The sequence below is a fragment of the Medicago truncatula genome, chromosome 3 (genome assembly GCF_003473485.1).
Source record: "Medicago truncatula cultivar Jemalong A17 chromosome 3, MtrunA17r5.0-ANR, whole genome shotgun sequence".
Lineage (NCBI taxonomy): Eukaryota > Viridiplantae > Streptophyta > Magnoliopsida > Fabales > Fabaceae > Medicago > Medicago truncatula.
The window spans coordinates 39,454,018-39,477,517 of NC_053044.1; the positions used below are offsets into that span (position 1 = coordinate 39,454,018).

A 23,500-nucleotide genomic window follows, 5' to 3' on the forward strand; every position below is an offset into this window, starting at 1 on the left:
AGACCAGATTGTGGGACCAGTGAGTGGATTCTCTCTCTCTCGTCTCTGCTCTATAATAACTCCCACAACCTCCAAATCAATTACACTCCACCAAGTTCTAGATTCTTGTATCTTGTTTTTTCTCTTCTCCTTCACTTACCTTTTTCTCTCTCAGGTACACAACTTCACTTCTTTTTTTCAGCTCACTGTTACATTTCTGTTTTTTTTTCTTTTTCTTATATAGTTGCTGTAATTTTTTTTACATTTTTATCTTTCAATGTGCATGTAATATTAATTCTGTTTTGCTGGGATTTACAGTTCTTGAGTCTTTGTTACTGTGTTTGATCCATGTGTTGAAATGGGTTTTGGTTGTTTTTGATTTATCTGATTCAGTATGCTTTATCTGCAGATTGTTTACACATTTGGGTTATTGAGCTTTTGAAATGGGGAAATCTTCAATCACTGTAGTGGGGGTTCTGCTGCTGTGTTTTCTGGTTTCATTTTCAGAAGCAGAATATAGAAAGTATAAAGATCCTAAAGTGCCATTGAATAGAAGAATCAAAGATTTAATGAGTAGAATGACTTTGGAGGAAAAGATTGGTCAAATGACTCAGCTTGAAAGGAGTGTTGCTACTCCTGAAGCTATGACCAAGTACTTCATTGGTAAAATCATTCATCACTTTGCTAATCAAATCTAGTAGTTTTTTGTACTGTTTGATGTTGTCATGTTTCTCTGATTTCTGAATCTGAGCATGTGATGATAGATTTGTGTAAAGTGTACTATGTAGCACTAACACTTCAGATCAAATGTGTGTGGTAGACTGGTAGTGTCGGTGTCCAACACTTACTCGACACTGACACATGTGGTTACATTCAGTTATTTTATTTTCTCAAATTATTATCAGTGTCGACGGGGTAGTGTGGTGTCTGGTGTTAGTGTTTCGTAGAAATGGTATTTTAATTTTTTTTTTTTTTATTGTTTGCTGTAATGAGTTGATTTTATGGATGTGTAACTTATCATTGATGAGCAGGGAGTGTGCTAAGTGGGGGAGGGAGTGTTCCAGCTGAGAAGGCATCTGCTGAGACTTGGGTGAAAATGGTGAATCAGATCCAAAATGCAGCTTTATCTACTCCTCTTGGGATTCCAATGATTTATGGGATAGATGCTGTTCATGGTCACAATAATGTCTACAATGCTACTATTTTTCCTCACAATGTTGGTCTTGGAGTTACCAGGCAAGTTTATGTATATGCAGGAATTTTAATAGCCATGAAATGATTGAAAAGAAGAAAGAATTAGCAGTGACATTAAATTCATATTTGATAATTTGTAACTGGAAGCTATACTTGAAGAAGTGAACCTTTGCGATAAAAACAAACCTTGCAATTTAGTGCATTTTCTTGCTTTTATTGTAATGGAATCTACTGTTTATTAGGGATCCAGTGCTAATAAAAAAGATTGGAGAAGCAACTGCCCTTGAAGTTAGAGCTACTGGAATTCCATATGTGTTTGCTCCATGTATCGCGGTAAAGAAACAGTGTTTCAATATTCTGTTATTTAAATCATATGTAACATTGATCAAGTTTGCTGATATGTTGATGGACCATTCATTAACACAGGTCTGCAGAGATCCAAGGTGGGGACGTTGCTATGAAAGCTACAGTGAGGATCCTAAGATTGTTAAAACTATGACTGAAATTATACCTGGTCTTCAAGGAGATATTCCTGGCAATTCCAGAAAGGGAACTCCCTTTGTTGCTGGAAAGTAAGTTTTGTTTCAAGCTTTGTTTTGAAAAGAAAATTTTATGGTCATAAGTCTTGTAGTTGTATGGTTGGTGATTTTCTATGAAGGGCTTGTTTAATTGCTGGAAAATGTTTCAGAACATGAAATACATTTATAAATTCTTTTGAACATCCATAACTAAAGTTTCCTGGTAATAGCATTATATTGATCTATATGGTTTCTTATTCACATTTGTTTTGTTTTGCCTGTTTCTGGGCATAAGTTTTATACCAGTGTGGCACTTGTTCAGCTTTCATCGGGGCAAATATGTTGTTTAATGCAGTAGACCATACTGCAGACATGAGTTCCCCCCATCAATCAGAGCATCAATTATTTACAGTAGATAAAGTTTATGTTCCCCTGGCTTTTTCATTCACAAAAAATAAAAGGGAGAAGAAAAAGAAATAGAAAAGTCGGTGGACCCATAAGCTTTTTTTTATGGTCCTATGCCATTATGATGGTCCCACACGTATGGTTTTTTCTAATCATTTGAATGGTTGGGCTCACCACTTTTTGCATTCAAATGGCTGGACCATCTATAATGTAAATACGACCGCCGTGCGCACATACACACAAATATATGAGCTGCTAAAGTTGAATTCTATTTTAGGAGCCCAATACACAAAAAGTCTTGGTCATACAGCATGCATGCAATGTCCTTATCACACATAATACATAAAATTACATAGCACATTAAGGTAACGTATGTGTGTTTGATTGGCTGTAATCAATAATTTTATCTTATAATTTTATATATGATATGTTTAGATTTAATATTTCTGTGTCTGATTTCGAATGACAAAGTTTCCAATTTTCATATTAAATTAAATAATGAATAGCAGCTCATTTATTGTATGTATATAACTGAAATAAAAACGGCCCTTAATTTTTATTACTTTGACCCAGGAACAAGGTTGCAGCTTGTGCCAAGCACTTCGTGGGAGATGGTGGCACAACCAAGGGTATCAATGAGAACAATACTGTGATAAGCTACAAAGGATTGCTCGGAATTCACATGCCGGCATACTATGACTCAGTTATCAAGGGTGTTTCAACAGTTATGATCTCCTACACTAGCTGGAATGGGAAAAAGATGCATGCTAACCGTGATCTTGTCACTGGTTACCTCAAGAACAAACTGCGGTTCAGGGTAAAACAATTTATCTAAATAGATTTCCAATTAAAAAAAAAAATTGAACTTAAGTCAAAAAAAGAAGATGTAGATAGCTACATATCATGTAACTTTTCTTCCATCTTGCAGGGTTTTGTCATATCAGATTGGCAGGGTATTGACCGAATTACCTCTCCTCCTCATGCTAACTATTCATACTCTGTTGAAGCTGGTGTCAGTGCTGGAATTGATATGGTAAATATTATTTTCACTTCATGGAGTAAATGAGAGAAACATAAACTGTTTATTTTTTTAGTCTGAAAGTTTAATATTTTGAAACTTTTTTCTGATCAACATTCACATTGTTTGCAGATTATGGTTCCCTATAACTTTACTGAGTTCATTGATGACCTAACCTTTCAAGTAAAGAACAATATCATCCCAATTAGCAGGATTGATGATGCTGTGGCAAGAATCTTAAGGGTAAAATTTACCATGGGCCTTTTTGAAAATCCACTCGCTGATCTAAGCCTCATAAACCAATTGGGTAGCAAGGTACATTTTCTTATGAATGCCATTTTAACATGTGCTGAATACTTCATGCATTTTGAGTTTGTTTTGTTGATCGCATATCATGTCTTAAACAGGAACATAGAGAGTTAGCAAGAGAAGCTGTTCGGAAATCCCTAGTGTTGCTAAAGAATGGTAAATATGCAAACAAGCCACTGCTTCCCCTTCCCAAGAAAGCCTCGAAAGTCTTGGTTGCAGGAAGTCATGCCGACAATTTGGGTAATCAATGTGGTGGATGGACAATTACTTGGCAGGGACTTAGTGGTAGTGATCTTACAACAGGTAAGTCAACAAATTTAATGTGCGCAAAAATTACTTTGAAAAACTACAATTCTAGACTCCTCACCCACAATGTCTGAGATTGTAATAGTTTTTATATATTACGTGGTTAGAAGTCTATATCAAATGGTATTCAATAACCTCTGTAGCACCGACACATTTGATCGAAGGCATGTTCGGTGTCCGACATGTGTCAGGGTCCGACACCAACACGACACCGGTACATGTGATTGATTACATTCAATTAATCCATTTCCTAACAATTATTATCGGTGTCGACTACGTGTTAGTGTCATATCCGTTGTCTGTGTCGGTGCTTCATAGTCAATAGCTGATTATTCAGTCTCTGTTAGTCCAAAGATGATTCTATGATTTCTTCCTTCCCTTCTTGAAAACCAATCATTTCATTGGTTACAATAATTAGAATGTGGTTATTTACATGTTAAAATCTCAATTTTGAACTGTCTAAAACGCAACTGGTGACATGAAAAAATTGATACAGTGAGATATGTTTTTTTATTTTCATAGCATCCTATTCTCGGAAATTGTAAACTATCTGATAGAATTTATTTGTCCTGACAGGTACAACCATCCTTGATGGTATAAAACAAACAGTTGATCCTGCAACTGAAGTTGTCTACAATGAAAATCCTGATGCTAATTTTATCAAGTCAAACAAATTTTCCTATGCCATAGTTATTGTGGGAGAAAAACCTTATGCTGAAACATTTGGTGACAGTTTGAATCTAACAATAGCCGAGCCAGGTCCAAGCACCATCACCAATGTATGTGGCTCAATTCAATGTGTAGTTGTTCTTGTCACTGGGCGCCCGGTTGTGATTCAGCCATATCTATCAAAAATTGATGCACTTGTGGCTGCATGGCTTCCTGGCACTGAAGGCCAAGGTGTTGCCGACGTTCTCTATGGTGACTTTGAATTCACTGGCAAACTGGCAAGGACATGGTTCAAGACAGTAGACCAGCTTCCAATGAATGTTGGCGATAAACATTATGATCCTCTATTTCCATTTGGATTTGGTTTGACTACAAACCTTACCAAATATTGAAACCTCATATAACATGTTCAAGAATACAACACTTTTTCACTAGGAGCCTTGAAACTGTTCATTGGTGAGTTATTAGTTCTTGTTTACCTTTATAATGCAATTGTGAGATTCAACGCTAGAATAGACATGTGTTGTAAACTGGTACCTTGACAATTTCAGTAGTATAAACATGTAATTTTCTTTGGTTTTTGGATCTTCGAATAAAAACGAGTCTTGCCCTATAAAGCACGGACACTCTTCGGATTACGTGTCCGACACGACACTTGTAATTACACTGAATTATGTGATTTTTCAAATTATTAGCTGTGTCGGCTTGTCATTGTCCATGTCGTGTCCGGTGTCCATGTCCGTATCCGTGCTTCATAGGTCTTGCCCTTTGAATGAACTTCTTTTTGAGAATTGATGTTAATTCAGTTTCAAGTCAAACTCGTTGCTCAAATGGAAAGGATGATATGGTTCATTGCAGAAATGTGCAGTATAAATTAATAGTTTTTAATTTTTTAATTTAAACTGAAAAAAAAACTAATAGTGTATTTATTTACATTCATCTTCACCTTGAAGTTATTCATGCATATCTTACACATTATGATCATATCGTTCCTTAATGGTACACGGAAATAAAATCCTACAAAATTTGTGCTCTTTTATTGGAATTCTACTCATTACCCAAATGGTTCTGCTCCTTCGCAAAGTAAAAGTTTAAAATGCCCCTTCGCATGTTAACATGCGTCACGTGAGTTAAGTTATGTAGCGCATGTTAACTCATGTTGTGTACTATTTTCGTTCAAAACCCAGCAGGCAATCATAAAGCTCCATTTTTTCTTTCCCTCCACCTCCAAAAACCCCAAAAGTGTGAATTTTTGGGTAAAATTTTTTATTCCAAATCATTGCAAATCGTCAGGAAACAAGTTTCTACGCTCATCAAGCATCAAAGAACAGGTAATGTACCGTCAAAACTTTTTCATTTTTGCCGGTAGTTTCGTTTTTCATTTCAGTAGGCGTAGGGTTCAGCGTGAGTTAACTCACGCTAGTTGTAAGGGTTGCGTGAGTTAACTAACGTAGAAGGTTAACACTAGCGTGAGTTAACTCACGCTACTGTGATGGCCATAATTTGAAATTTTTTGCAACTTTTTTTTACTTGCTTTGCTTGCCGCACAAGTCACTTATTTATTTTTTCTTTGTTTTTTTTTAGGGTAAATACCTCTTTTCGTTCCTGTAATATTAGCGAATTCCGGTTTTAGTCCCTGTAGAATTTTTTTTTTAGATTTTGTCCCTGTAATTTCAGATTCTTCCACTTTTGGTCCCTCATTCCACCACGTAAGCAGAATCTGCATACATGACACGTAAAATGAGGGACCAAAAGTGGAGGAACATGAAATTACAGGGACAAAAAGTGGGAGGAATCTAAATATACAAGGACGTAATTTATGCAGATTCTGCGGACGTGATGAAAGAAGGGACCAAAAGTGGAAGAATCTGAAATTACTGAGACAAATTCTAATTTTTTTTTACAGGGACTAAAATCGGAATTCGCTAATATTACAGGGACGAAAAGATGTATTTACCCTTTTTTTTATTGAGTGGCATGGTTGAAAATGTGGCGAAGGCTTGCGTTGAGCCGAAACCGGGCAAAAACAAAGCTTCCAGCGTAGGCGTAGGTTCCGGCGAAGGCAAACCAACCAATGATGTGAAGTTTAAAGTGAAAATTCCTTTTCAAGTTGAAGCTCACATAGTTCACAACCAAGCGAAACCGGTACCTACCGGTAACTTTGAAGAGAAGCCTAAACCGGTACCTACCGGTGTTCGTGTTATTCAAGTAAGCAGTGGGTCATTTTTTACAACAAATGAAAGATGGAAAGATCGAGAAAAATTACTTGGTTGGGTTCGTCGAAAAGCGGCTAGGGCAGGATTTACTATTTCTATAGATAAATCTAATACAATAGTGCCATACATGACGATGCAATGTGAAAGGAGTGGTGAATACAAGCCACCTAAGACGAGGAAGAAACCGAAGCTTGAAGGCACGAGCTCAAGGAAGTGTAATTGTCCGTTTAGGTTGATATGTTTCTTTGAAGAAAAAAAAAACAAAAGAATGATGGACTGCAAGGCTTTGTGGAGTTCACAACCATGACTTGGCGCCAAATTTATCCGGCTACCTTCTTGCGGGTCGACTAAAAGGGGAGGAGAAGCAAAGAGTTATCAACATGACAAAGAGCTTGGCAAAGCCTAGGAATATTCTCACGGATTTGAAGGAAAAAAAACAAAGAAAGTGTGACACTCATCAAGCAAGTGTATAATGCACGAACTAGATGGCGCAAGGGGCAAAGAAAGGACAAGACCGAGTTGCAATACTTGATTACAAAGTTGGAGAAGCATCAATATGTCTACTTCACAAGAGCTAATAGCGAGGAAACCACACTTGAAGATTTAGTCTTTGCTCACCTGAAATCAACTGATATGCTCAACACTTTTCCCACCGTTTTGGTCATGGACTCCACCTACAAAACCAATACCTACCGAATGCCTTTAGTTGAGATTGTTGGTGTCACCTCTACCAAATTGACCTATTCGGTTGCGTTTGCCTTTCTTTCCTTTGAAAGAGAGAATAACTTCATATGGACACTTGAGATGTTGATTGGTCTTTTGACCTCAAAAAACATGCCTAAGGTGATTGTCACCGATAGGGACCCCACTTTGATGAAAGCCGTTGCCGAAGTTCTCCCTAAAACGGACCATGTGCTTTGCTATTTTCATATTGGGAAGAATGTCAAATCTAGGTGCATCACGGATTGTAGAGTCAATGCCAAGCCAAAGAAAGGAAAAGGAATTTTATTTGACAAAGATGCGAAGGAAGCGGATGATGACAAGCATTGCGAGCTTGTTAAGAAAATAGCGAGGGTTTGGAGAGATGTGGTTAACTCTCATACGGAGGATTCATTTGCAATTGCATGGTTGACATTCAAAGATGAGGTATGCGGACCGTTTCCATTGTTTGTTAAATATGTTAAGGAAACCGTTTTGCGCCTTAAGAAGCATTTTGTGAGGGCATAGACGAATAAAAACTTGCATCTAGGGTGTAGAAGCACCAACATTGTTGAATCGGCTCATACACAATTGAAAAGGTACTTGAAGAGTAGCGTGGGAGACTTGACATCATGTTGGGATGAAATTGACAAAATGTTGAAAAACCAATTTGATGAGGTACAAGGGAGTTTTGGGAGGAGCATAACCGTCATAGTACACAAATACAATGTCCAGATAAATGCAATCTAAATGGACACAAGACAAAAATTAAGTGTCGGCCATCATAAAATAAGAAAATTGTATTTTTATGAATGAAAATGGAGACAAGACAAAATTAGGTATCACCCATCATAAAGTAAAAAAATTATTCAAAACTCAGAATTTGACACCAATGGGAGAGAAAAGAAACTTTGACCCGCGTGAGATTAGTATGAATCCATGACAATAATAAGACTATGAATAATTAAGTAGAAAAAAGGTACTGATATATTTCAAAGTTGTTATTACAATACTATAATTAATTAACCTGTTTAAATAATGATAAATTTAAGATGATTTCTTTTTAGATCATCTTACACATTGTGATCCCTCGCACAAGAAAATAAAATACCATAAAAGTTGAGCTATTTTATTGTGAGCACACTAATTTCATTGTTGTAACTTCTCACACTAATTTGGTTGATAGTTAATTAAAAAGCAATAAATAGAAAAATGTCACGACTTGCAACATCGTAAAGCCTAAGAATACCATGAATAAAAAAAATACCGTCATTATTGATTAATACCAACAAAAGCAGAACACATATATAAGAACCGAGTAAAATTAGGAAGATTTCTACAAAAGTCTGTAACAATATTATCCATGTGCATTCACATTGAAAGGATGAATTTATTATTATAAACATACAACTTTATGTTACTAATCCACTGCATCAAGGGTTACTGGTGAATGAGAACTACAATGTTGTCTTATCGGTTTGCTTGAGAAACAAGATAAATAGACGTTTTCGCTCTTCGAGCGTTTCAACAGAAGACCTGTCCAATGTTCTTTCTTTTTTGGCTTTCGCACCGGTTTCTGACCCACTAAAGGTGGACGATTAATCCAACTCGTGCGTAGAGGCATGTGCACTGATCAAGCGTTGTTTCCCTCGAAATCAAACCCGGTATTCTCCGGGTACGTCTTTGGAACTTGCCACTGGAGCCCAAACAACTTGGTTAACCTGTCCAATGTTCTGTTTCAACACAATGTTATTGCACTTGAATAAGTCACAAGTATGTTCCAAAGAATCAATTTATTTATTCGAAGGATAAATTTTTTTATGTTTACAAAATAAAGGTTTAATTGCGCTTTTAAACTCACTTTTTTTTTTTTAACAATTTTGGCCCCTAAAATTTTTTCTTTTTTGTAATTTGGTAGTCTCTAGTTTATGCCGTTATTTATTGACATAACACCAAACTCTCCTAGCTAGTGTAACTGTTTTAAAATGAAAAAGTCCAAAAATCAGTCTGTACATGCCAAAATGAATGAAATTCCTAGTTACTATTTCAAACTTTTTGGCATCTCTATCTCTATTATAAACAAATGTCTTCCAATATTTCAATAGTATATGTGTCACCTTCAAATTCTAAAGAGTATTGATTGTTTCTCCATGCCATAAAAATGTATACACATATGAAGCATGTGACAAGTGAATGTGCATGTAATCATGTACATGTTGCAAGACAATCCTTATTATTTTGCTACCTTAATTGTTGTTTTTAATAGAGATATTATAGGTATTTGAAAAAATCATATAGCTAACATTTGAGTCTGAAATTAAGAGGAAAACAATATCATGCGATGATCTTTCAAAAAATAAAATATATATCATGTGTCTAATTTAAAATCATATGGTTAAAAGACATCGACAGGAGAAAAATATTTGCTTCATTTTTTTTTAATTATTGTTCGATTTACTGAAAAACAAAATCATACGTGATTGCACATTTAAATTTTCAATTTAACGTAACTATTTTTTCTTTCAGATATAATTTTACATATTACATTAACCAATCCAATTTTATTAAATCGTCGCCTTTTATAAAAGAATTTGAAATTGCATGTTTTTATATATTTGGATCATATTTTAATTTATTCTGATTAGTCAATGTTTTGATTTACCTCGAGAACACGTTAGTAAAAAAATTATGTTACTGAAAAATCATGGTAAACCCCGGTAACGACGTGGTTCATGAAGTTGACCAGCTTCCAATGAATGTTGGTGATAAACATTATGATCATCTATTCCCATTTGGATTTGGGTTGACTTTAAACTTTACCAAGTATTAAAACCTCATATAACATGTTCAAGAAAGCAGCACCTTTTCTCTAGGAGCCAATTATGAGATTCAACTCTAGAATAGAAATGTGTTGTAAACTGGTATCTTGACAATTTCAGTAGTATAAACATGTATTTTTCTTTGGTTTTTATTTTTATTTTTTTATCTTTTAATAAAAATTATTCATGCCCTTGAAGAAATTCTATTTGAACATTAATGTTAGTTCAACTTTTTGCCAGACTCAATACTCAAATGCAAAGGTTGATATGGTTCATTGCAGAAATTTGGATAATCTTCATTGCTGTAATGTAGCACACTAATTTGATCGATAGTTAATTAAAAAGGTATAAATGGCCAAATTTCACTCATAATGCATAGTAAATAAAAACATAATCATCGTTGATTAATACCAACAAAAGCAAGACACAAAAGAACTGAATAAAATTAGGAAGATTTCTACAATGAGAAAGTCTCTTAACAGTTTTACCATTGCACTTTCACATTGAAATGATGAATTTACTACAAGCGTGCAACTTTATATTACTAATGATCCACTGCAACAAGGGATATTGATAAATGAATGTTACCATGCTGCCTTGACGTTCGGCTTGAGAAACAAGAGAAATAGATATTTTGATTCTTTTAGCAGTAGCAGGTGCTTCAAAAGACCTGTCCAATACATTGTTTCAACACAATGTTAATGCAATTTATCTATCTGACATCATTTTTTAGAATCTGTCATGAGTATTTTCTTAAGAATTATTTTCTTCATTGAAATGATTAAATTTTTTTTTTTTTTAAATAAATTAGGAATAGCTAGGGTGAAGATTCTTACCGATTTGAAACATTCATGCAAATATCTATTATTCAAGTCCTCTTCCTCTTTGTTAGGGGAATAAATTGTTATTGTTGGTCATCTCGCAGCCCGAACCTAAGTTCCAAGTCATATTCAAGGAAGAACCCACAATCTTTTCCGACTTCAGCTTCAGTTGCATGGTGTTGCAGCTCATCAATATCAAAGTTTGAATGTTGATCAGACTCATCAGAGATTTGAACACCGGATTCGATTTCAACAGTTTCAAATCTACTGCTGCTACTACCATCCAGCCCTAAGTCATATACAGGGAAGACCCCACAACCCTTTATCCCCTCAATAGTTGACCATTGTTCCTCGTCATCAACATATTCTTTCAATTTGAATTCAAATGTAAGGTTGTAATCATCACTTCCTCTTTCACTCCCCAACTCAACCAATTTGTTATAATGACACCAACAAATTATCAATACATGATCTGAAAATAGTGTACGTTCATTCCCCCAATTTGTATCCCATTGGTGGACTTCTTTTTTGTGTTGATAGATAGTACAACAAAGGTTGTTGTAGAAAAAAGTTAAGCCCTCAGAGAAAATGATGCAAAAAATTAAACAACACAAATCAGATTTTGGAATAGGAGGAATAACTATCGAGGCCTCTGTTGATTGAAAATAAAACTCGCACGGAATTTGGTCACCGGGAAGGAAAAAAAACTCCTGAAAACAATTTGATCTATCCCTGAAGTTGGTGAGGTGTCTCTGTATCATGTTCTCAAGCATTGATCGTTGAACAGATCCAGTGTCCACGTAAATGCAGTTAGCAGCACTCAAGTTTCGCAAGGATACAGGAAGCTTTGGTATGAATTTGAGTTTCCGGCATTCATCTAAACAAAGCCATTCCAACATTGAAATGTTTTGGATGTTGTCAGGGAGACTTTCTAAGTTGCAGCAGTTTACCATCCTTAGGTGTTTTACAGATCGTATGAAATGAAATATGAACCACAGATTCCATGTGTTGATTTGAGTGCATCCTGACAGGTCACAAAATATAAGAGACTCCAATCCTGGATCGTTTGGTAAATTCTTCTCAGCAATGTTAAGCTTCTTACATTTACTTAGATTGAGATGAGTCAGTTTTCTATTACGCCACATGGATGAGGGTAATTCTTGTATAGCGGTACAAGATAAATACAACCCAGTCATATTTTCTGATGTCACAGAAAATTCCACAAGAGATGAACAATTATTGAGACTGAGTGATTCAAGAGATTTTGAATGAATGTTGGTTTTCAGGCTTTTAATCTTTTTGCAGCCGTCTAAACGTAGATAACTAAGCTTGGGGGCAGTCAAAATGGATTCATGGAGTTTACAGAGATTCTCACAATAGGAAAGAGATACTAGTTCAAGATTTGGCGCCCTAGATAAGTCTGGTATCTCAACCAGGTCTTTGGAATAATCAAGCTCAATTTTCATCAAATTGTCTAGTTTCTGTAGCATAAAAGAAACATCACAGTGTTCAGAAAGCACTAAATTCAATCATAATAATGCATGGGTCTTTGCTCTGGCGCGATTCTATGAATGAGCTTATATAAATGCACCTCAACAAAATAAAAATAACAAGTATATATAAACACATTAATTAATTTGTACCTGAATTCCATCCCATAGCTTTTTAAGTTTGCTATTGGTCATGCTAAGTTGTACAAGATTTTCAGCACAGAAGCTTGCTGGCAAAGAATTAAGTGGGAATGATTCCCATTTAAGGTACCTCAATTTATCAGACAACCACTCAAGACCTTCATGAAGGTGCACAATGGATCCTTCATTTCTTCCATTTGTCAGAAATATATTATGTAAACTATTAAGGATATGAAGATATCTTAAGTTGGTCATGCTTTTAAATGAAGCAGAGCTCAAGTATAGATCCCCAAAGTCACAAATATCGAAAAATATAACTTCAACAACTTCAGTTCCCTGAAAAACAAAATTTAAAATAATAATTATATTAGCCAATGTTGCCATACATATTTCATAATCAAATATATGCATGCATTTTTTAATAGAAGTAATTGAGTTTTCGACTTACCTTGTTATATTTCAATAAATCATACACTTCCTTAGGATCCCACAATCGACTTCTACTTCCGGGGTCTTTAAGAGATTCTTTCCTAACAATCTCTCTTCCCATTTCTACTAACAAATCATGCATTGTAACTTGATCATAATGTTCAATAGTTAAGAGTGCTTTATATAGAAGGACTTCTATCCCACTTACGGCAAAAAAATTGCAAGCATTCAATAGAGTTGTTATTTCATCTCGTCCAAAACAGGCATGTAATTCCAAGTTGAAGAAGCATGCAATGTCTAAAAATATCTCCTGTTGAGTACGATCTAAGTCATCGAAACTCAATTTTAGCACATCATGAATTCTCCCATTAGGAATCTTTTTGAGCTTTTCCAATTCACTTTCCCATGCTTCTTTGCTTTTTGTACGGAAATTTGCACCTAAAACTTTTAAAGCCAGGGGATTGCCTCCGCAATAGCCAATTGCTCTTTTTGATAGACCCCTATACCCAATTTTTGGATATTTTTCTCTGAAAGCCTCCAAACAGAATACCTCAAGAGATTCATCTTCGTTCAATCCCTCGACCTCATATATTGCACATTCATTAAATTGGTTACATATCTGCTTATCTCTAGTTGTGACAATGATTCTACTACCCGGTCCCAAACAAATATTATCTATGTTAAGAATTTCCACTTGCTCTAAGGTTGTCACATCATCCAACACAGTCAAACTTTTTTCACATGCAAGTCTTCTTCTAAAAATTGGGGTTTCTACATAAGGTGCATCACGAGGAATCCCCAACAATGTAGAAAAGAGTTTGTTTCTTGAACCATTGAGTCCATGCCCGGTTGATTCTTCCCTTACATTTTCTAGGAAGCAATGGCGTTCAAATTGAGAACACAATTTAGCATATAAATCTTTAGCTAGAGTGGTCTTTCCTATACCGCCCATTCCCCATAATCCAAGTGATCTAACATCATTTGACAAAATTTTCAGTAATGATTCAGTCTCTTCATACTTTTTCTCAATTCCAACAAGTTGCATATTAACTTCAAATGGGTATCTCCGATTCAATTTTTTCAAAACATCTTCAACAATGTCCTTAATGAAATTTGATTCAATCCTACCATATGAATGGGAGGGGAAAGAAGGTCAACATTCTTGTTTTGCAGATAATAGTAATTATATAAAATTTATTGTCAACATGATTGAGCAAGAAGAAAGGAAAAATAGATATTAGGAAATGAAAATTCAAAGATAGAGTAGGTAATTGATGTTCTATTTTCTAGGCAATGAATTTACAAAGCAAATCACCTAATATGGTTTTATACTACCCATGTGCATAGTATTAAAAGTTGGAAAGTACAAATGTAACCCAATGAGGGATAGTAAAAATTCCTAAAAATTGTGATATAAGAGTGTGTAAGGTATAACAAAGATATGAATGTTTGAAATGGTTTTCTTCAACTTGAGTACAACATAAGTTGTGCCTCTCAAAACCTAAACATCCAATTGAGTTCACAAATATCACAACTTAATGAGTAAACAAATATCACAACTTAAGTGCCCATATTTAGAATTATGTTTGTTATTTTTGAGTTGAACAAACTTATCTAATATATAATCCATGTACAAAATTTAAAAAAATAGAAAACAGATGATACACATGATACGAAGCAGTTTATATTCGAAATTTGAAACACAACAAGTCATGACATGATAAATTAGGTGGATAGTTCATTTGTTTACCTGTAATTTTGAGAGTGCCACCCTGCTAAATTGGCTGCTTCAGTTAGAGCATCTTTCCATTTCTTTAACATTTCTTTGTTCTGCTTCAAATCTCGTGCATGTTTTGCAAAGGCTTGCCCATAACTTCCATTTTGATTCCTCACATGTGATGGATCTATTTCGTAGAAAATCGGTATCACAATCTGTCCCTGATCTTTCTTACATTCTAGAATCTTGACGAGTTCATTCAAGCACCATTTTGAGGAAGCGTAGTCTTTTGAGAAGATGACGATAGATGCAGACGAATCTTCAATAGCTTTGATCAGTGCTGACGAGATCTCGTCTCCTTTTTCAAGCTCATTGTCATCTATAAATGTTATAATTTTCTTGCTCAGAGCTTCATAAAGATGGCTTGTGAACTTTCTACCAGTATCCTCACCACAAAAGCTAATAAAAACGTCAAACTCTTTTGGAGTCACCACCACCCTCGCAAACGAAGAAGAAGAATCCATACTTAGTTGCATGGCCATTGTAAGTAATGCCTTGCAGTAATCACAACCTTACACTAAAAAAAAAAAACAAAAAACCGGGGATGAAAAGTAAGAATTAGATGACAAGAAAATGATTTGGCAAAATAACAAAAATCAGTGAAAGATTATTATAATAACAAACAAAGTTGATGAATTAGATAGCAATTCAAGTTGAAATTATGAATACATTGTGGTTTGGTCGATTGCTATATAGTATTATATATAGCATATCAAAGAGTCACATAAATTATTAAATTAAAATCTGAAATAGCAAGTGCTATTTCGTTCGCCATATATCATGATCAACACTGTTTGCAAGTCTTCTCTTTTACTTTAAAGTGTCCTTTCAGCAGCACTGCGATTCTTATACCCCTTTGTCATCTCTTTGGCAACGCGTTTCCTTTCGCACCGATTGTTAAACACATTTCATAACTTCATTGGGTTGGTGGGGGGACTGCACCGTTACTATGTAGTTTTTTTTTTTACCAACACCACTACGATATAGTTTTTTTTTTATCAAGACCACTGCAATGTACTTCCTCCGTCCCTAATTATAAGATTTTTTTGAGAATTTTTTTTTGTCTCTTTTTATAAGACTCCTTTGTTATTTCCAACTACATTAATTATTTCTTTACATACATGCCCCTATTTATTATACATATTTTTCTTCAATCAGCAATAAATAGCATATGGAAAACATAAACTAACTCTCTCTCTTAAAAGATAAAATTGTAAAAACAATAGTGATTACAAACAACTTTAATACAAATATTCACTTTCTTAATTCCCGTGATTTTAGCAAAAGGGTCTTATAATTAGGGACGGAGGGAGTAGTTTTTTTTTTTTTTTTTTTTTTGTCTTAACCACTAAGATGTAAGGACATAATCAAAGGTTGATATTAGCGCAGAATGTGAAGCTGGAGAAAACTAACTGGAGAGGATCCAGATCCATTCCTTTCCTACCTTTCCTACCTAACAAAATGTGCTATTTTTATTGAAAAGCATTGAACAGATCGTTAGTTTCTAATTTTTGGTTTTGATGAAACATATGACCCTTATTCTTTTTCATTTTGAATATTCAAGCACCTATTTTAGAACTTAAAAACAAAATTATAAGATTAGTCCTAATCTCTCCTATTTTTTCTACTTATGAAAATGTAATTTTTTTTTTGGAAAGGACTAAACAGAACTTAAATAAGACATGCATTTCCTTATGATGTTTTTTTGGAGAATAATATTAAACTAATTCCCCTACACATTCTAACGCTTATGTTCCTAATTTTTTATGACATCAAATGTGGTCTACAGAGAAGTTTTCCGTAATGTATAGCACTTTATTTTGTAGTATTGTTGTTATTGCATATCAATACTATTTTTATGTCGACAGACGTTGGATTTTCTTTTCTTCAATAAACTATGTCATTAAATTTATATGTTATGTTACTGTAATAGGGTCGATGTCAAAGAAATTGTTTAATATGGTACGGTAAAAATGTTTGTATCTTATGTTTATTTGTTTAGTAAAATTAAGGAGAAAAATTAGGAGCGATTTGTTTATTTTGATTTTCATAACAATTAACATTTTGATTAAATTAGATAGGGTTAATTAAATAGGGTAATATAGTAAAATTAAGCAAAGATGCTAGGTTAAATCTATGACAAATTTTTGCGTTCGGGTTAACTTTAAGGAATAAGAGATAAAGTGTTGAAATAAAGATTATCTGAAAGCGATTTGTTTTGTTCAAAAGAATAGGAGCGATTTAGGAGTGATATGTTGCTTTTATTTTAATTAAATTAAATAGGGTTAATTAAATATAGGGGTAATATAGTAAAATTAAGCATTAGGGTTAGGTTAAATCTAGGGCAACTAAATTAAATAGGGTTAATTAAATATAGGGGTAATATAGTAAAATTAAGCATTAGGGTTAGGTTAAATCTAGGGCAACAATTAGCATTTGGATTAACTTTAATAAATAAAAGATATTTGCATTACATTTTTTGCTTATTTTATGTATTTATATATGTGGAAACAAGTTTTTAAGTTCCAATTTGATAAAATTTTAAAACATACTTTACCTATTTTGTTTCGATGATACCAACAATATAGCAAATATAATATCTTAAAAAAAAACAAATATAATATTTTTTATGGTACCAACAAAATAACATTCTTATAATCAAATTTACTTAAGAATACAATTGAAAGGAGAAAAAGTAAGCCCAAAACAACTTATTTTCTTTATATATATTATCTTCGATGAAGTGATGGCTTATTATGGAAAGTGTACCAAAATTTGTACAAATAATAAAGTGATAAGTGAGTATGTCTCCACATAAATTGTTAATTTCTACTCCTCAATTAATTAATACTTAAGAGAAATGCTACGAATACACTTTTTATTACACATTATTTTTGCTCGGTTAAAATTCATATGGGATCCACCAAATTTATATGGGGCCCACATGATTTATGGGGGCTCATGTGAATTTTAACCACTCAAAGAAAATGTGTTGAAAAGTGAATGTTAAAATGTGTGTTGCTAACATTCATCTAGTATTTCATTATATGTAAAATTGGGGGGAGTTTGCATCGGATTTGGTTTAGGAATTAAAGTAAACAAAGACTAAATTTATAAAAAATAAATCATTTAATGACATCAACAAAATAACGCTTTGTAATCGTTCTTCTTCGCCTCCATGTACGTTGCATCTATTCGGTTTTCACCCAGCTTCTCCACCTGAAGTTAACAATCTCCAACAAGTCTTGAGATCCAAATTAAAAGAAACTTCATTTGTTAGTGCAACCTTTCGTAGTTCATTCTATCGAGCATGAAAAGACTTCCAAGAAAATTATTTGAAGTTGTTGTCATGATTGCACATCTTCTTGTCAAAGGCCGAACCGAGCTCACGATACCAATTGTTGGAACATACAATATACTTTGTAATTTGAGATAGAAAACAAGAAAGATTTTGGATATGCTCTCTACTATTGAAATAAATGAGAATGGATTACATCACATAGATGTAGAGAAGCTTATTTATATAGACGATACAAGTCCTACACGTAGGTTACAAACTCTAGCTGCACAAAACAGTTACTACACAACTTAACTACATTTAACAAACCTGAATTAACTAACTTACAACGGTATATACCAGAAGCCATCTACCTAGTTTAGTAACATTTATACACAAAATATGCATACACACATTAAAAATACTACCTTTTCTTTAACATAAGTAAAAATGACAAAATAGGCTTATAAATAAGAAAGGAGGTAGTATGTTCGATAAGCTCCATTCATAAAAAAAAAAAAAAGATATGTGATAAGCTCTCTTAATCTTCTATAACTATGGAAACTAAAAATTAGGGTTCTAGTTCTAAACTAAAATGAACAATCTAGAAAATTAAAGAAACTTTTCTTCCTAAGTTTAAATATTATAAATCCTATAACTTAAACTTCTAAATTATCTTTTTAATTCTAATTGCATGCTCTATCAACATCTAGTTGTTGGCAAACAAAGTCCACAATTTATGCGTGGTTAATCAGCTAACTATACTCAGCCAGATCTAAGGGCTTGAAATATTTGCCATCAATAATATAAGTTCCAATGCTGCGCCGCACTGCCCACACATCTTCTTGCTTTTTTGAAACAATTCTGCAAAAGTGTGATATATAATAATTAATTACATCATCATAATTTCATTCATTTGACTATGCTCAAACAAAGATTGAATTTCACATCATTTTTTTTTCTTCTAAAGATTAATTAATTGGATATACTTTTAGATTTTACCAAATCAATTAGTTGCTCCTGCTAGTGTGTTTAAAATTTGAAACAAAAAAATAATAATGAAAAATTAAGAGATGAGGCAAAATACCTTCCAACATCACCACGTTTGTATAAGCCAAAATTAGGGCAATAAACCGAATTAGATGCAGTTTTGATCATCTTTCGAGCTTCAATGATAATAATGGGAGACCCTTTATCCAGCTTCGAACGTTTTTCTTGCAACTCATTCCCATGATCTGATGAGTCTTTTGATTCACATGACCTCGGCAATGCTACTGAAATATTTGGTATCTATTGTTGAATTTTGATTTTGGTGTCGACCTTCAAATATGGCTTGGTGGTAGAACAAGAAATGGAAAAAGACATAGCTTTTTCTACACTGTTTATAGCTTTAGCTGCTAGAGTGGTCTTTCCTATGCCGTCCTTAAGTGACGATTTCTCTTCATATTTTTTCTCAATTTCAACAAGTTTCGTATAAACTTTTTTAGAAACATCTTTAATGATGAGTTGAATGAAGTTAGATTCAATCCTATCATATGAATGAGAGGGAAAGAAGGTTAACATTCTTGTTGTGCAGATAGTAATCAAATAAAATTTATGGTCAACATAGTAGAGCAAGACGAACAAAGAATATGTTTCAAAAAGAATGATAATTTATTTTACTTGCCTGCAATTTCGATAGTCCGAACCAGCTAAGTTGGCTACTTCAAAAAGAGCGTCTTTCCATTTTTGCAACTTGTCTTTACTATGCTCTAAATCTTGCTCCCGTTTTATAAAAGTTTGCCCAGTTAGAACATCTTTCCATTTGTGCAAGTTGCTTCTACTAAGTTGCAAATCTTGTTCGTGTTTTAGAAAAGCTTCCCCAAAACTCCCAAGCTGAAATCTAACATCCGATGGATTTATTCCGAAGAAAACAGGTATCACAATTTGTCCCAAATCTTTTTTGCATTCTAGAATTTTGACGAGTTCATTCAAGCACCATTTTGAAGAAGCATAATCTTTTGAAAAGATGACTATAGATGTGTATGACTCCTCAATGGCTTTGATTAGTGATGATGATATCTCATCTCCTTTTTCAAGATCACCGTCGTCCATAAATATTATAACCTTCTTGCTCAGAGCATCGTAGAGATGGCCTGTGAAGTTTCTACGAGTGCCCTCACCACGAAAACTAATAAAAACGTCAAATTTTTTCGGAGACACCACAATAGAAGAAGCTTCAAAATTTTGCAGCATAGCCATTATGTGAAACTTCAAGTGCTGCACTTAACTAATCACAATGATAAACTCAAAAATAAATTATGTTTAAACTTGTAAAGGAAAAAAAATCGGAAATGAAGTTTAAATCAGTAAAATACTTATGCATTTGCATACCTCCACTGATTTTTGTTCGATAGTTAAATGTCCTCGTTTGTTTTTGGAAGATATAAAAAAATCAATGAATCTAACTTATTAGTAAGTGATAAACATTCGTCTCGTATATAAATTTTATAATAAATTATAATTATGAATGACAAATATTTGTCTCATATCTTTAAATTAGTGATAGTTATATGTCTCCTGTTTCATTTTTATTTATCATTGCAAAATATTAATATAATTTTTCTTTTTATCAATGACAAAGATTTATCGAATTTTTTAGTTATTAATAAAAAATATGTGTCTCGTGTTTTTTTATATATATCAATGACAATTATTTTCCATAAAAAAATCAATTACTATTATTTGTCCCACAAGTCTTTATGTATCTGTGTCAAACATTTGTTCCGTGTGTTTTTTATGTATAAAAGATATAAATTTTGCTTGTGTTTATTTTATATGTGTGAGTGACAAATATTTACTCTTTTTTTTTTATTTATGAGTGACAAATTAAATATGTCCCATGTTTTTTCATATTTATCAATGATAAATACTTATCTTTAATTTTTTATTTATCAATGACAAACATTTCTTTAGTATTTTTCACATAAGAGTAAAATAAAATTGAGTCGAAGATAATAATTTTTTTCAAAAGAACATGGGAGTGTGCTCCTCCTCAAAGTCTCAAGTTCGATTCTCTCTGGTGCCAGATAAAACGAGAAAGAAAATATGTGGGTGGCGTGTGAGAGAAGAAAAAAAGGACGGAGAGGGAAAAAAAAAATAGCGACTATAATTGAAATAAGATAAGGTTTTGCTTTTTTAGATAAAAATTGGAAATTGAACACTTGTTTAGTTATTATGACGAAATTATCCTTAATTTCTCTTTCATAATTACAATCTCCATTTATTTTTATAAATTGAGAGGATCTCAACTCCTCCTCAAATGCTTCCAATGCTCACCGGTGGTCACTCACTCCCTAACACTTGAACTACATATAACGGATGGAGCTCGACATTGATGACACACTGCTCCGTAGCAGCTCTCATTCAAGCAGCCAATTGCTTGAAACCAATCCTATAAAAAAGTCTTCTTTACCGCAAATGCAAGGTACACATTATTTACAAAATTTTACCTCATTTGTTGCTCTCCTACCTCATTAGAACCCTCCTACCAGCATCTTGACGATTACTGCTCAACTAAGGTCATCAGTTTGATCACTCATGATCAATATATAATTTTGTTTTTAGTGGTTCAGTAAAAAGAAAACCTATAGTATACTACTCTCTTTCATTAGAACCTGCACTCATGGGATGTAGGGTGTAGTATTTATTTTTTTAACCATCAGTAAAAGAACAGGATGAAAAATAAAAATTGATAAGGGGTTAAATTAAAAATGGGGGAAATTGTTGTGAAAGTGCCTCAAAATTGAAGAAATTGGAAATCTGGAAGGTGAAAATCGGTGGCCAATTTTCAAGGCACGGTGGCCGATTTTGACCTGTTTTATTTGAGCTTCAGGTTCGGCAAAAATCGGTGGCCGATTTGGAGCATTAGGTGGTCGATTTTGACAACATAAAATAAAACAGAAACGTATTTTCGGGCCTAGATTTGTTCCAGTTTTATTGAGGATTCTTTTACTATAAATATAGACATTGTATTAGTGTAAACCTTGAGATAAAGGGGGCTGAAACAAGGATTTAGAAAGACAACAACGAAACTAAGGTTTGTATAGAGTTTGTCTCTTTAGAACAAACACTATGGTTTGAGGGTTGATTCACGTTGGGAAACACTATTAGGATTGAATATCTTGGTTACGGGAAGAGATTGTGACTTTGGGTAGAATTAGTTGGGAGACTTATTCTTGTAACCCATTGATATCTCTTTTGTAACGTTACTCATCATATAGTGGAACAGAGGGCTGCTCTCTTCTTCAGACTAGGTCAATTTGGACCGAACTGGATCAACAAATTCTTTTGTGTTCTCTCTTCTTTTTCTCTCGCTGTTGTTTTCTACTTTTCGCTTGTGTTTATAATTGTTCCATACACTTTGTTTTGGTTGTTTGATTATCCCTTGCTCCATACATCAAGTTTGTTATTGGTGTGATTTTTCATCGAATTCGCAACACTCATAATATCATCAATTCATCAGATGAACAAGAATACACCTAATCTAATTTTTATCCTACCTTGTTTTCAGTGTAACATCCCACAAAATGTAACACTTAAGACTATCAAATGATATCAGCAACTCTTGTTTCCATGTTAAAGATGCCAACGATAAAATAGTACCGATAAGTCCAAAATGCTGCAAGCATTACTAGATGAATTACTATTGATCATTAATCAGTAATCAACAATTTAAAAATAAATCAAACATTAAAATTAAAATTTAACTTTTTCAAAAAAGTCAGTTTCATGACTGCACCGTAGAAGCTCCCTTTATATTTATCTTGCTTAGATCCAAAAGACATTATGCTATTAATGACTAAATAATATTCAAAAGACATTGAGTCATTAATACTCAAAATACAAAACAACTAATAAGATCAGGAACCAATTTGAGAAACGTTTGAAAAAGACAGGGACCATTTTGAGTTATTAATAGAGTCAGAGATCAATTTGATAATTTGGTACAAAGACAGAGACCAATTTAGTGATTTACTCATTTAACATAATATGAAATATAAAACTAATGATATTAATTGTCAATTATTCTAGTAACATGGTAAACATTTTAATTAGATTAATTAAGAGACCATGTCTTAATATATATTTTATGAAACATTTTAATATATTTTAGTTGTGTAGTATATTAAAAATAATATTTATAAATGTGAGTGGACCATAGCCTCTATAACTACTAATATCTAGCGATCTACCTGTGGATGTTTCTGCAGAAATTAATCCGAAGGAATACTTGCGGATTTTCCTGCTGCTTTCATTTTACTGAGGACATTTCCGGCGGAACCTTTCACCGTAAGAAAATCCGCAGGTAACTCTAACTTTTGCTGAGGTTTTTATCCTGCGGAATGTTTTGGTCACTTTTCCTGCGGAATTTCCTACTGAATTATTTTTTTT

At 33.5% G+C, this 23,500-nt stretch overlaps 3 protein-coding genes and 1 pseudogene across 4 annotated transcripts; 1 reads left to right on the plus strand and 3 right to left on the minus strand.

Moving 5' to 3' along the window:
* LOC11435958 (beta-glucosidase BoGH3B) lies at positions 1 to 5,193 on the plus strand. 2 transcript variants are annotated; one of them, XM_003601302.4, is made up of 10 exons: positions 1 to 154; positions 389 to 642; positions 1,011 to 1,215; positions 1,416 to 1,506; positions 1,600 to 1,745; positions 2,670 to 2,913; positions 3,025 to 3,129; positions 3,247 to 3,429; positions 3,522 to 3,726; positions 4,306 to 4,790. In XM_003601302.4, exons 2-10 carry the CDS (start codon positions 423 to 425, stop codon positions 4,788 to 4,790), a joined length of 1,884 nt encoding a protein of 627 aa, XP_003601350.1. In that variant the 5' UTR covers positions 1 to 154; positions 389 to 422. The 2 variants fall into 2 exon arrangements, with proteins under 2 accessions (XP_003601350.1, XP_024635103.1); XM_024779335.2 differs by lacking the exon at positions 1 to 154 and having other exon boundaries at positions 423 to 642; positions 4,306 to 5,193.
* A 5,343-nt stretch (positions 5,194 to 10,536) lies between these two features.
* LOC11427552 (disease resistance protein RPV1) lies at positions 10,537 to 15,399 on the minus strand. Its single transcript, XM_003601304.4, has 5 exons — positions 14,764 to 15,399; positions 13,033 to 14,137; positions 12,597 to 12,920; positions 10,969 to 12,434; positions 10,537 to 10,802 (listed from the first exon to the last, which is right to left on the minus strand). Exons 1-4 carry the CDS (start codon positions 15,270 to 15,272, stop codon positions 11,037 to 11,039), a joined length of 3,336 nt encoding a protein of 1,111 aa, XP_003601352.2. The 5' UTR covers positions 15,273 to 15,399; the 3' UTR covers positions 10,537 to 10,802; positions 10,969 to 11,036.
* Positions 15,400 to 18,822: 3,423 nt separating this feature from the next.
* Positions 18,823 to 19,432, minus strand: LOC25489597 (uncharacterized; annotated as a pseudogene).
* A 288-nt stretch (positions 19,433 to 19,720) lies between these two features.
* Positions 19,721 to 20,308, minus strand: LOC112420231 (disease resistance protein RPV1). Its single transcript, XM_024778969.1, has one exon. It carries the CDS (start codon positions 20,306 to 20,308, stop codon positions 19,721 to 19,723), a length of 588 nt encoding a protein of 195 aa, XP_024634737.1.
* Between the last annotated feature and the right edge of the window lie 3,192 nt (positions 20,309 to 23,500).